A 13266-nucleotide genomic window follows, 5' to 3' on the forward strand; every position below is an offset into this window, starting at 1 on the left:
AGAGAATATTCCAGTATTTGGTATTCAACACCCCAAATGTACACAGACCAAAAACCATTAAGTTTTATAAGAGTATAGATAAATATCATGTCTGTTTTCTAAGAAGTGATAGAGGCAGTATAATAGTGGCCAAGCATATAGGCTTTAGGCCAAAAAAAAAAGGTTCAAATTTCCACTTCACCACTAATTAGCTATGTGACTGCCTAAACCAGGGTTGGCAAACTACAACACACGGGCCAAATCTGGCCTGCTGCCTGTTTTTGTAAATGAAGTTTTACTGGAAGACAGACACACTCATTTGTTTACATCCTGTCAGTGTCTGCTTTTGTACAGCAACAGTAGAGCTGAATAGTTGTGACAGAGACCACATGGTCCACAGAGCCTAAAATATTTATTCTGACCCTTAACAGAAAAACTTTACCAACACCTGCCCTAAGCAAATGGCTCTGAGTCACTAAACCTCAGCTTCCTCATAGCTAAACTAGGGTTAAAACAGTAAGTACTTCAAAGGGCTTTCATAAAAATGAAATAACACCTAGATAATATTTAAAACACTGCCTGGCACATGGCAAGTAGCCAGTAAAGAGTAGCTGTCAAAATCATATGTTCTTTTATCTCCACCTTGTCTCAGAAGAAGGAAACCCTGGTGGCATAGTGGTTAAGAGCTACAGCTGCTAACCAAAAGGTCAGCAGTTTGAATCTGCCAGGTGCTCCTTGGAAACTCTATGGGGCAGTCCTACTCTGTCCTATAGGGTTGCTATGAGCCAGAATCGACTCGATGGCAACGGGTTTGTTTTTTTGTGTCTCAGGGGGCAGGGTATTTCTCTCCTTTTATTCAAGTGCAATTATGGATCTATATTCTTCATCTCATTCTCTTCCATTTTATATAATAAACATTGATTGAGCACTTGCTATATGGCAGGCATTGCTGCAGATGCTGAGAATACAAAGATAAACGAGACAAAAATACTATCAACCTCTATGTTCCTGTCAACTCTCTCTCCCCTTTTCCTTACCATTAGCCTATCTCTGCATTTCTCATCTTTCGTTCCTCAATCTGATCCTAACTCTCTACTTCAATAGCTCACATTAGGGTCACCAATGAACATCCTGAGGTGGTCTTTATCCTACTTGACCTCCCAGCAGCATCTGGCGCTTCTGATTGCCCCTTCTTCTGGAAATCTTTCCCTTGCCTTCTGAGGTGCCACCCTTCTTAGTTTCTTCTTCCCTCTCTGGCTCTTCCTTTTCCGGCTACTCCCAACCATACCTGGTCCTGGGCCTTTTTCCTAAGAATCACATTTATTCCAAAGGCTTTAATTACCATCTGTCTGGAAATGACTCCCTCATTTATAACCCTATTTCAGACTTCACTTCGGAGGTTCAGACTAGTTTATCTGGCTGCCTATTAGACATCTTTACCTGGATCTTTCCCAGAGCCTCAAGCTCAACACAACTAATATTAACTCATCATTTTTCCCTCTTTTCACTTCTCTAATCTGCTCTGCCTCCATTTTCACCATTTGGAAATCTACCATTTTCCTCAAACCTAGAAGACTGGGAGTCATCCTTAATACCCTTTTACATTCAATCTGGTCTCAGTTCTACCTACTGTCTAGATTTCAACCTTGTTCTCTTTTCTTCATCCTGATTGCCTCCTCTCTAGTCTAGCAGCACTTCCTCATGCCCAAGTAAAAGCAGCGATTTCATAAATGATTTCCTTATATCCACTATTGGCATTTTCCAGGCCATTCTCTACCTGTCACCAGAATGATGGTTCCAAAATGCAAATCTGGTATCAGGTCCCTGCTTAATACTTTTCAATGGCCTCCCACTGCTTTTAGGACAAAGATAAAAATTCTTAACAACGCCTGCAAGCCCCTAATGATCTAGCCCCTATTTTCCCTTCCAGTGTTATTCTCATGTTACTCTCCTCCTAGTTCTCTACATTTCAAACATAATGTATTTCTCTGAGTTCTTCAAAGCTGCCACTATCTCTCCCATCTTTACACATATAGGTCTTTTTGCCTGGCAGGTGCTCCGACACCTCAGATTAAATAATCATTTTGTCAGAGAGGCCTTTCCCAAGTCTCCAGATCAGGTTAGCTCTCCTGGTTTACACTCTCTTGGCTCCCTGCATGTGCTCAGCCATAACATTAAGCAGACTTTTTCAATGTCTCCCTCCTTCACTGTTCTATAAACTCCACAAAGACATGATCCGTGACTGTCTCATTCACCACAGTATTCCATGATTCCTGGGGCACAGTGTAGACACTCAATAAATACTAGGTGGACACATGAATGAATGCACTGGTTCCTACCTTCAGCCTAAAAACATGTCCAAGCCTTTCCCGACGAACAGAAGTCCTCCTTTACCTCTGTCTCCTCCTCTAGCTGCAGCTCTTTCTCCTTTCCATCACGGTTAAGGATCTGGGAAGAGCAGCCTCACTTACAGTTTCTACCTCATCTTCTAATTATTCTTTCAGTGCCCTATAATGTCTTCCATTCCCACCATTCCACTTATTGTCTGTGACAATTAATGGTCAAGCCCAGTGTTAAATCCAATGGACATCTCAAAGTTCATTATTTTAATTGGTTTCTCTGTGACATTTGAAATGATCAACCAGAAACCTTTGTTCTGGTTTTTGTGACATGATCTCTTCTGCTTCCCCTCCCATTGTCTCTGGTTACTTGTCTTCTTTGGTCAACTTCTACTCAGCCCTCAATGGTGGTATTCACCAGACTCTGTCCTTAGTCCCCTGCCCCACTAATGCTATCTCCTGTCCCTAGTAGACCTCATCTATTCCTAACAACTACAACGGCCCCATATACCAATGATGTCTAAATTTGTCTTTAGTCCTGGCATCCTTCCTAAATGTATAGATTCATATTTCCATCTCTGTACCTATCTACACTCGCATAGCTCAAATAACATGTTCACAACTTAGTCAATTATTTCCCCAGACATTCAAACTCACACCTTCTTCTATTTTCCTATCTTGGTAAAAGGTTTCATTCTATCGTCAAACCTGCCTCTCAAATTGCTCACCAAGTTCTATTTTATCTCCTAAATATTTCTCAAATCCTTCCCCTCCTCACCATCCCTATTAGAATGATCTCTCTTAGTTCAGGGCATTTTTTACCTGGACTGTTACAATAGCTTCCTAACAGGTCTTTTTACCTATATTTGCCACATCGCTACCAGTATCTTTCAACAACACAAATCTGGTCCCATCACTCTCCTTTTTAAAATAGGCTTCAGTAGTTCTCCATTGCTTACAGAATAATGCCCAAACTCCTTAATATGGCGTTTGAGGATGTGACACTTGACCCGCTTCCTCTAAACAAGTACTCTATACTACTGTCATAGCAACTACTATGAGTTTCTCAAATGTGCCACGCTCTTTCAGGCCTTTGAGTCTTTGCATATGCATGTTTGGTGAACTCTTACTCCTTAAAACTCATCCTGTGAAACCGTCACTGAGTTACCAGGCAAGCTCCCATTCCTGGCTTGCCAAGACCTTTATGACCTCTCCATTTTGGTCTCCCACAATTCTCTCATTGAATTTTGGCCTCACACCAAAGTTCTCCCAGTTGCCATATGCACACTTTCCATCCTTGAACCTTTGGCTATGTTGGTCCCTTTTCACAGAACCTGTTTACCTCAGTGAATTCCTTCAAGCTTCTCAGCTCCAGCTGGGAAGCTTCCCCTAGATCAGATTAGTTCTTCCTACTTGTCCTCTCATAGCCCCAAGCACCTTGTACTTCAAAGCACTGAGGCTTTATTATTATCGCTTAAGTGTCTGACCTCCTTGCTAGGCTGAAAACAGTGTTAGGGCAGTGACCAGCTGCTGCCCACCTAGCTCATCTCTACACCTCTGAGCCTAGCAGAGTGCGAACAAGATGCTTAGTGAAAGTTTATTGAACGAATGTGCCTGTGTGTCTGCTTCCTCACTTGATTGTGAGCTCTATAAGGGCAGGGACTGTGTCTTACTCCTTTGTGCCTGATATTACTTTGGGGGGTGGCAAGCAAATCTTTGATGAACGGACATATGATATTTGTGGTATCTATCACATCTTGCCCTCAAAGTCCTTATGTGCCACGGATTTGATTTAACATGTTATTCCTTGAGTTCCGTGTTATAAGATGCACTCCAGCAAGCATCCACATTGCCTTGGCTTTATTCCATGTCGTCATTTCCTCAGTTCTTTGAGCAGAAAAACAGCAATATCCTAAATTTGTGCAAGAATCATCTTGGAAACAAAAGGCTGGATCTTGAATTTCCTTGATTCCCAAAGCTCTTGAAGCTGTGGCACTGAACCTAACCACTTACCGCTTGAGAGGCCATCATTTCATTTATACTCTGTTCATACTGCTCTGCCAAAATGGCAAGTTTTCTCGTCTGCTCATCTTTCAGTGTCTTTAAGATTGTTTTGTGCTCATTCTTTGGAGTAACTTCCAACTGGTGATTCTTGAGTGCTTTATACTGTTTGGTCTGTACTTTGCAAGTGTCCTGAAACTGTTTTTTAATTTGCATTTCCATGGCCTGTGTAGAAGAAGTGACAAAGGAAAAATACACATCAGAATACAGAAAGCCTTCCTTTCTAATGATATAATACAGTGCCTGGACCATCTGTTTTTTGGTGCAGTGACCCATATTATTAGTTTATAATAATGAAAATAATACATATGACACACACAGGTGTTAATTCTACCAACACTTTTGGTTTTATGTTAAATGAAAAGAAGTAATTTGGAATTTACAAATGGCTTCAAAGAAAAAATGAATTGGTCCAAGGGAATGACAACTCTAACCAGATTGCAGAAGATTACTGAAGTTTAGCATGTTAAAAAGTTGGCCATTATTTTACTGGTTTCCTAGACAAAGTCTGCAATGTATTCTATTGCTGCTTCCCCCCCCCATCGTCTCCCCATTTCTGAGTGAGAAAGGGGATGACATTATATAACCAGCCCTCACTGCTCCGGCTTAGAGCATTTCCTTGACAAATCAATAAAGGAGAACATCTGGATAGTGCTTCACATCCTAACCCACTTCCACTGGATTTTAGTGTACACTGATAGGGAAAGCGACTTTAGCAAGGAGAAGGTAGGGTGTGTTATTGAAGGCCAGGAGATATTCCATCAGGTTGCCTCATAGTCACATGTGTACTTCAGGAACACAATGAGGACACATGATAATAGAGATCACTAATTAGACAGGATTTGGTTAGAAGAAGAATGTGGCCAATATTATCGAGGTTGGCCTAGTATCTGTGCCAGCAATGACAATATCCTCCCTATATATAGCAATAGCTTAGTCCATGTCGCTTGTTAATTATCAGTCAGCTGAAATTATCTTGAGGCGGTGAGGGCCAAAGGACTTTCTCAACATATTCTAGTGCAGGGGCAGTAAATGCCTGTCATATATAGATTTATTCCTCACTCCTGTGTCCATAACAGACATCACTAATCAATCATAGTCTTTCCTCAGAAGCTTGAATGTGGCTTCTGAGTCCTTCTTAACACAGCAGCACTCAAGGTAGCTACTACCAATAATCTGAGTGGGATGAGAGATGAAATTTACTTGTCATATACCCGCCAAGTAAATTTCTTATTTCCTGGGATTCGAACCACTGCTATTAGTCCAAATTTTAAAGAGGGCAGGTCATGAAGAGGTCAGAGAAGCTATATAACAGATACAAAGAGACACCGAGAGATCATCTAATACAATGGTTTCCAAACCAGTTTGCCCAGCAGCATCTCTTCAGCAGTCTGTTAAATACACATTCTTATCCTTCACACCTGGAGGTTCTGATTCCGTAGGTGTGGGGCCTAGGAATTTGGAATTTAAAAAAGTTGCCCAGGTACATCTGACCATCAGTCAGCTTTAGGAACCACTACTCCAGTCCAACTCTGTTCTGGACCACAAATATGGAAATACTTCTATTTCTTCTCACCTTTAAGTTTTTTGGCTGTTGCCGGAGTTCCATGACATGCTTTCTGTGCAGTTCCCTTTCTCGCCTCTTGTTGTACTCCAACTGGTTTTCCAGTTCGGTCTGGTGCTGTAGGCGGATCAGATCCATGCGAAGCTTCTGTAACGTGTGCAGCTGCCTGTACTCCAGCTCTCGGGTGGACTCGTCGTGCCGGATTAGCATGGCGTGCTCCATCTCCTTCTGGGTCCTCTTTTTATTTAGTTCCTGCATTCAGGAACAAAGATAAATGGAGAGAGATGAATGGAGATGAGTTGGAAGAAATGCACAACTAAGTGAGGGACAGCCAGGAATGGCTCAGCTAACTGTCTCTTAATTAAACCCGTTAGTTTTTGGCACCATGGTTTAATGGGATTGGATTAGCAATCCCTGGAGATTTAGGTTCTGTTCTTGGGCCCACCACTTACAAGATGGGCAACTTTCTAGCAGTCACAACCGCACTATCTATGAAATGGGATTAATTCTACCTGCTCCCTTCATATCTCACAGAGCTGCTGTAAACTTTAATTAGGTGATGCGTTACACGTGGGTGCTAAACAAATGTTTCTTCAGTGAGGCTAGTGGTTCTCACCTCTGGTTTCCCACTGAAATCACACAGAGGAAGCTTTTATAACAGAAGATACCTGAACCCCACAACCTGAAATTCTGGTAATTGGTCTTGGGTGGCCCTGACAACAATAGTTGGAGAAATTCTCCAGGTGATTTTAATACGCAGCCAGGGTTGAGAATCACTGAACTCAACTGATAACGCCTGGGATGTTTTTAGTTTTCTGGAAAATGCCCTGTTTTTACATGTATCAGAAGTAGGACAATTATCTATTTTTTAAAATCTCAGAGTTTAGGCCTTGCTGGGAAAAAGCAGACGAGGTCTCTCCCCTTTCATTTTGTCCATTACAGTCTGTTTGATCTTTTCTAGATCTATTCATTCTGTTCTTTCCAGTGCTACTTATGCCTGTCTTTTTTTTTTTTTTTAATTGGGATGGGGAAAGGAAACTAGGAAAAAAAGAAAGTTGAGTGGCATTTTTTTCATTCACCAATTCAAGAATATTTTCTGAATAGCACTATATACAAAGATCTGAACCATGTGCTCTGGGTACATAAATGTTTATAAAGCCACGACATCTGTCCTCAAGTTGCTGATACTCTAATGCTGTTGTGTGCCATCAAGTCAATTCTCTCTATGATGGAGTACAACTGCCCCATAGGGTTACTTAGGTCATAATCTTTACAGAAGCAGATTGCCAGGTCTTTTCTTCCACTGAGCAGCTGCTGGGTTCCAACTGCTGACCTCTTGGTTAGCAGTTGAGTGTTTAACCAGAGTGCCACCAGGGCCAGTTAATACTCTAATAGAGAAGCGTAACAGACATTTATTGGAGTATATGCTCAGCTCACAGCTGACTGAATCAGGGGCACACAGCTGACCCAACCTCTACCTGTTTTCTTTCCTTGGAAGTTGGAATTGAGCTTCAGAGACAGTTAATCTCCACATGTGACTGGAATTGAGGGACATATGAGAATGACATATGTGAGAGCCATCCACTGCTATGAGGGCTGCGGATCACAGATAGCTGGGCTTCAGAGCAAGAAGAATGAAAAAGAGAGAAAAAGAAGTGCAGGGACTACATTGATGCCTACGTTCCAGACTGGTTTCTAAACCCTTCGGTAGGCCCAGTGTATTCCTGCTATTGGGTTTGGTAAAGTATTCCTATATTCCTAGAGCAAATTACCTGGTTTTAGCTTAAGCTAGTTCAAACAAATTTCAGTTAATATGCAATCAAAAAGAACCTTAATTGAGGTTTTTGCTTTTGTTGTTGTTCTTCTGGGAAGCAGATCTCTCAAGTACTTTAACAGCCGATACTTTGCTAGTCTCATCTGAGGTTCCCTGTTTAATTTTATGTAATAATGTTACGTCTTTTTTTTTTTTTTTTAAAGATCCTTAATACAGAGAAATAAGTTGTGTGTGCAAAAAAAAAAAAACTTTTTTTTTTTTTTAAAACAGCAAGGTTACAAATGATAAGGGCTATAAAAGAGGTAAATATTTGATGTCATCAGATTTCTAAAAAGGGTGGTATTACTACTAGTTAGGAAGGTTAAGGAGAGGAGAAAGCATCGGAGCTGGACTTTAAATTAGAATACTAGGGTGTCTCCTCTGATGGCATCCACTATGGGAGGAAATGCAGGTCACAGGAACATCAGTAAAATTTACAGATTGGTGTGGCTGAGAGTATCTTGCATACTTGAGCTTCTATCTGTTTGAAGAGAAGTACTTTAAACAGCACAGCAGCTATTTTATTATCAGAGCACAGTCACTAATTACGCATTTATTCATTCAAAAATACTTGTGGAGCATTGTGTGGGGGCATTGTAAAGCCGTGAACAAGGGTATCTCCTCATGGAGCTTAATTTCTAGTCGGGAAATATCTGAAGTATAAGTAAATTTGTTTTAAAAAAGAAAAGATAATTTTAGAGCATCTTCCCCCACCGGCTTCAGCGTTTTTCTTGTTTTATTTTTCTTTACCTGGACCATCAAGTGTTCTTCTTTTAAAGATCACCAATCGGCCCCTAGGTGGCACCACAGGACGGTGAGCCGTTGCCAGAGACTAAAGCTTTCCCAGAGCGATGACCCAAAAAAAACTAAGGAAACTCTCTAAGTGGCTAAACGCCCTGTTTCTAGGGTCACCTTTGACTTTTTAATCATCTTTGACTTTTGAGTAGCCAGAGCCCCAAAGCTGGACAAGAGAACATCCCATACCTTCCTAAAGTGAGAAGTCCAACCTGAGTCTGAGGTCTGAGGGGCCCAGAGCCCTGAAGCTCTTGGTGCAGGGGGAGGGGAACGGAGAGACAAAAAGCAAACATGTTTTGGAAGAAATCACATGCTCTTCTTTATGCTTAATAGAATGTTCTACATGTTGACCACAGACTACCTCCATCAGAATTACCTGGGTCGCAAGTGATTGGTCTTTATAACAAGCTACCAGGTAATTCTGATTAAGTTTGAGAATCGATAGAAAAATATTCAGGGTATGAGTCAGGAGACTTGAGTGTCAATTCAGCTCCTCCCCTGACTTCAGTATGGCTTTGGGCAAATCTCTTAACCTACATTTTAGTTTCCTCAGGTGTAATGTGGTTGATAACAGTACCCACCATGGACTACCATTTTTGTAAAGAGGAAATAAAAGAACATGTGAAAATGCTTCAAAATGTAGAAATATATGTCATTTTTATTTTTCTGTATTCAGAAATGAATATAGGGCATATATGATCTTAAATGTAGTTATTATAAACTATTAGAAGAGTAAGAGAGAATCATGATATTGAAATGGCTTTCTGTTATAACTCTAGGTTGTTCCCTTTACCTTTAATTCATACATCTGAGTCACTGGCGTGTAAGATGGTAAACTGCCTATAATATTTCAACTACGGGAAAAAATATTCAGCTTAAGATGAGCCTAGTGCTTTGTCTATATAATAACGCCTAATGTGCTTTTAAAATTCTCAGTGTGATTTCATTTGTCTCATGCAGTTCTAACTGCAACCCTGTGAGGCAGTAAGATACAAGGGTTTACCATTTTATACGCAGTAACTAGGCATGTGGAAACTGAGAGACTGATATGTTAGACTAACAGGCTGTACAACTTTTATAAGTTAGAACTGGGACTAAAACTCGGATTTTTAGATTTTCAACATTTTTCATTAAAAGACGTCCCAATGAAAGGCTTCCCTTTTCCTGTTTTATGCTTTTTTAGTCTAGGATTAGATACTTGGAAGAATTTCGATGCCACGACAGCTTCGTCTGCACAAATGACAGATCGTACAGCCACATCGTGTGCACCTTTAGCTTATGCAAATTCAACGCAATGAGCTCAGCCGCAATTAAAAAAACAAAAACAAAAGTGAAGGTACAGGTGATTCTGCTCCCCTTGCATTCAATGTGCATATGCCCTGGAGGCAGCTGAGGGGGGGAAAAGAAGCTCCCATCCCCCCCCCACCCCCCATCCACACTGCACACTGTAAGCATCTTGCCAAGCTGAGCGCGAGCTCAGTATTGAAACACACACCCTTTTCCAACATGTGCACACAACACAGCCCCCAAACACCTTACCACACTTCATGAGAAGCTAGCACCTGTGTAAAATGTGACTCCAGGGTGCGTCCCCCAACCTTCCCTCCCTAACCAAGTTTCAAACATTCTAAGTTTCAACGGAAGTGGTACTGATGTCTTTAAAAGCAGCCCATCTCACTCACGTCAAAAATTTTGACCTCAGGCCTCCTGAGGTTGAGTAAGAACTAGAATTCAAACTTGTAAATGGAGATGTTGTTAGCCTATGTCATGTAATGCTCTCTTAGTTTCACTTCTTAGTTTCAGTAAAATGGTTAGAAAATGGTGAGCCTTTGTATGGAGTGATGACCAAGAAAGAGCCTCAATCCAGTCTGTGGCAATCTTTTTAAATGTTTTCCTTAACTAAAAGGATTGCTAATACCCAGTTTGGGCAAAGATATAGGAAAACAGGCAGTCTTATGCTTTGCTGGTGGATGTATAAACTGGTACGATGCTTTTAGAGACCAATTTGCAATGCTTCCTTAAAATTTATGGGTATTTAAAATTTTAGACATATACACTCTTTTACCCAGAAATTCCACTTTCTACAAAAATACTTGCAAGTCTCTAAAAAGATCTATGTACAAAGATGGCCTCTGTGGCATTGTTAGTAATACTGTAAAACTTCAACTAATTGTTTACTGAGAGGTGCCTCATGAAAGAAATGATTTCACAACAAAATACCATTAGTGGTTAAAAAGAATGAGGCACAGCTGTGCGTCCAATATGGTAAATGAGGGGGGAAAATAAGAGTAACAAAACACTATAGTGGACACCTGTCATATTTGTGGGCGTGGCATCAGTTGCCCTTCTTCCGTTAACAGGCCCCTTTTCTTGGTTTGAGAAATTACTCCACACTGTCTGGAATCAGAGAGGCTGCTGAGCCAGGTAAGGCACATTACCCAGTAAGGTTCAGTCTCTCCTACGAATGTGAATTTTGAACAGAACTGATACAAGGACTAAATGTGATTGGAGCACATTCATCCACAGGGTAGGGAGCTTTTGCTCCCAGGTCACAGAAGATGCTTTCCCAGCTTGGTCCTTCGTCATTTCCAGCTTGGTTCTTCAGCTTCTGTCACCTATCCCACATCCTTCCAACAGATTCCTTTCCATGCTTAAGCCAGAGTTCGTTTCTGTTGCTTGCAAATCAAATACATACTGATAGTAATGTGATCTCAATTTTTGTGAAGTTATATATAATATATAAGCTATATGTATGTATGGAAACCCTGGTGGTGTAGTGGTTAAGTGCTATGGCTGCTAACCAAAGGGTCGGCAGTTTGAATCCGCCAGGCGCTCCTTGGAAACTCTATGGGGCAGTTCTACCCTGTCCTACAGGGTTGCTATGAGTCGGAATCAACTCGACGGGACTGGCTTTATATGTATGTATACAGGAAACCCTGGTGGCACAGTGGTTAAGAGCTACGGCTGCTAACCAAAAGGTCTCCAGTTTGAATCCACCAGGCGCTCCTTGGAAACTCTATGGGGCAGTTCTACTCTGTCCTATAGGGTTGCTATGAGTCGAAATCGACTCGATGGCAACAGCTTTGGTTTGGTTTTTGGTATGTATACATGTACATAGGGAAAAAATCTGGAAGTATATATACCAAATTAACGGTGACCTTCTCAGGGTAGAGACTGGATGAAATGGGATTATTGAGAACATTCACTACTCAACATTTACACACACACACTTCTATATGTGCCTCTGGAATAAGCCTAAACAAAGGAAAATCTGAGCTCTTAAGAAAGAATATCCTTACAAAGTGATCAATTATTCTTAGCTCAATTGATTGGTTAGAACCCAATACTACAGTAATAAAAGTAGTTTCTATCATTTTTTGGAGAGTAACTACCTTCTATAGCTTTTATTGACACTAATTGTCTACTTAGTTTAAATCTTCCTTCAAATGTGTCACTAGAATAATACTACTTGCCAAGCATTTTTAATATTAATAATTGCCAATACCTTATTTCCAACCGCCTGTTGGTCTTCTTCTCATTGATTTTTTTGCCTTCTGAAAAACTCAACATGTCTAGTACTGAACTCATTATTTGCTTGCTAAAAATTCTCAGTTTCCCTGTTTCTGCCCAAATCCACAATTCCCCAAGTCTCAAACCCTAGAAACAATTTTGATACCACCCTCCTTTTCTCCTCATATCCTACTGTATGCCATCTCGTGTTTACTTTATACTCCAAAACGTGTTCCAAATCTACCTTTCTTTTGACAGCTACCACCACCCTCCAAGGCCAGGCCCCATTGCCTAGTCTCTTTCCTCTAATTCAGTGTTTCTCAATCTTTTTTCCATTACTGCCCCTGTAAGGAGACTTTCCCACCCCTGAAATGTTAATACCACAGATATACTGTACACATGTTTATGCACTGTGACCCTTCGGAAGGCCACAAGCCATTGTAATACCTAAGATTCTCCCTCTCCCCCAAGAAAGTTTTCTCCCCTTGGGGGCAATGTCGCCTCACTGCGAACACACGCTCTATTCCAGCCTGTGTACCACTGCCAAACTGGGCTAATCTCTCCAGAGTAAACTTTTAGCTATATCACTGCCTGGCTCAAAAACGTTCAGTGATTTGTTTCCCCTTTCCAATAAGATAACATATATAAAGAGCTTGAGCCTGGCACATAATAATGTGTTCAATAAATCTTTGTTTGCTTCACCCCTTCTTTTGCCTGTTTGAATCAAACACACTGCTGTTGAGTCAATTCTAACACACAGCAACCCCACAGCATTTCCAAGGCTGTAAATCTCTACGGAAGCAGACTGCCACATCTTTCTCCCGAGGAGCTATTGGTGGTTTCAAGCCACTGACTACCTTTCAGTTAGCAGTTGACTGTTTTAACCACTGCACCACCAGGGCTCGTATTTGAATACTGCTCTCCAAAAAAGATTATACGGTGAAACCTGTGACAGCCGGAATTTGATGGGACTGCCTAATTTTTCTGGGTCTTGCAAGTTTTCCACCTTTGATAGGGTGCAGACTTACCACTTTTCTATCGCCTTCTATTAGTGAGTGGAAAATGTGAGTTTTCCTTCTCTGACAGGTTTCCGCCTTTCACATGTTCTGGCATTCGCTAGTTTTACTGAATACCATTAGCTGTGCGTGATGTGCTTGTGTTCCCTCATGCCAGTGAACACTGGGTTTTAGCAAACTTTGACATTT

General features: G+C 41.1%; 1 protein-coding gene across 2 annotated transcripts in view; it reads right to left on the reverse strand.

Moving 5' to 3' along the window:
• TAOK3 (TAO kinase 3) overlaps nucleotides 1-13266 on the reverse strand; it is a 178075-nt gene that overhangs the window by 3880 nt on the left and 160929 nt on the right. For both annotated transcript variants that reach the window (XM_064272269.1, XM_064272270.1), the window contains exons 18-19: nucleotides 5956-6195; nucleotides 4332-4544 (exon numbers count right to left, since the gene is read on the reverse strand). In XM_064272269.1, the coding sequence (XP_064128339.1) occupies nucleotides 4332-4544; nucleotides 5956-6195 (453 nt within the window). The remainder of the gene's footprint in view (nucleotides 1-4331; nucleotides 4545-5955; nucleotides 6196-13266) is intronic.

Source organism: Loxodonta africana, chromosome 19 (genome assembly GCF_030014295.1).
Source record: "Loxodonta africana isolate mLoxAfr1 chromosome 19, mLoxAfr1.hap2, whole genome shotgun sequence".
Taxonomy (NCBI): domain Eukaryota; kingdom Metazoa; phylum Chordata; class Mammalia; order Proboscidea; family Elephantidae; genus Loxodonta; species Loxodonta africana.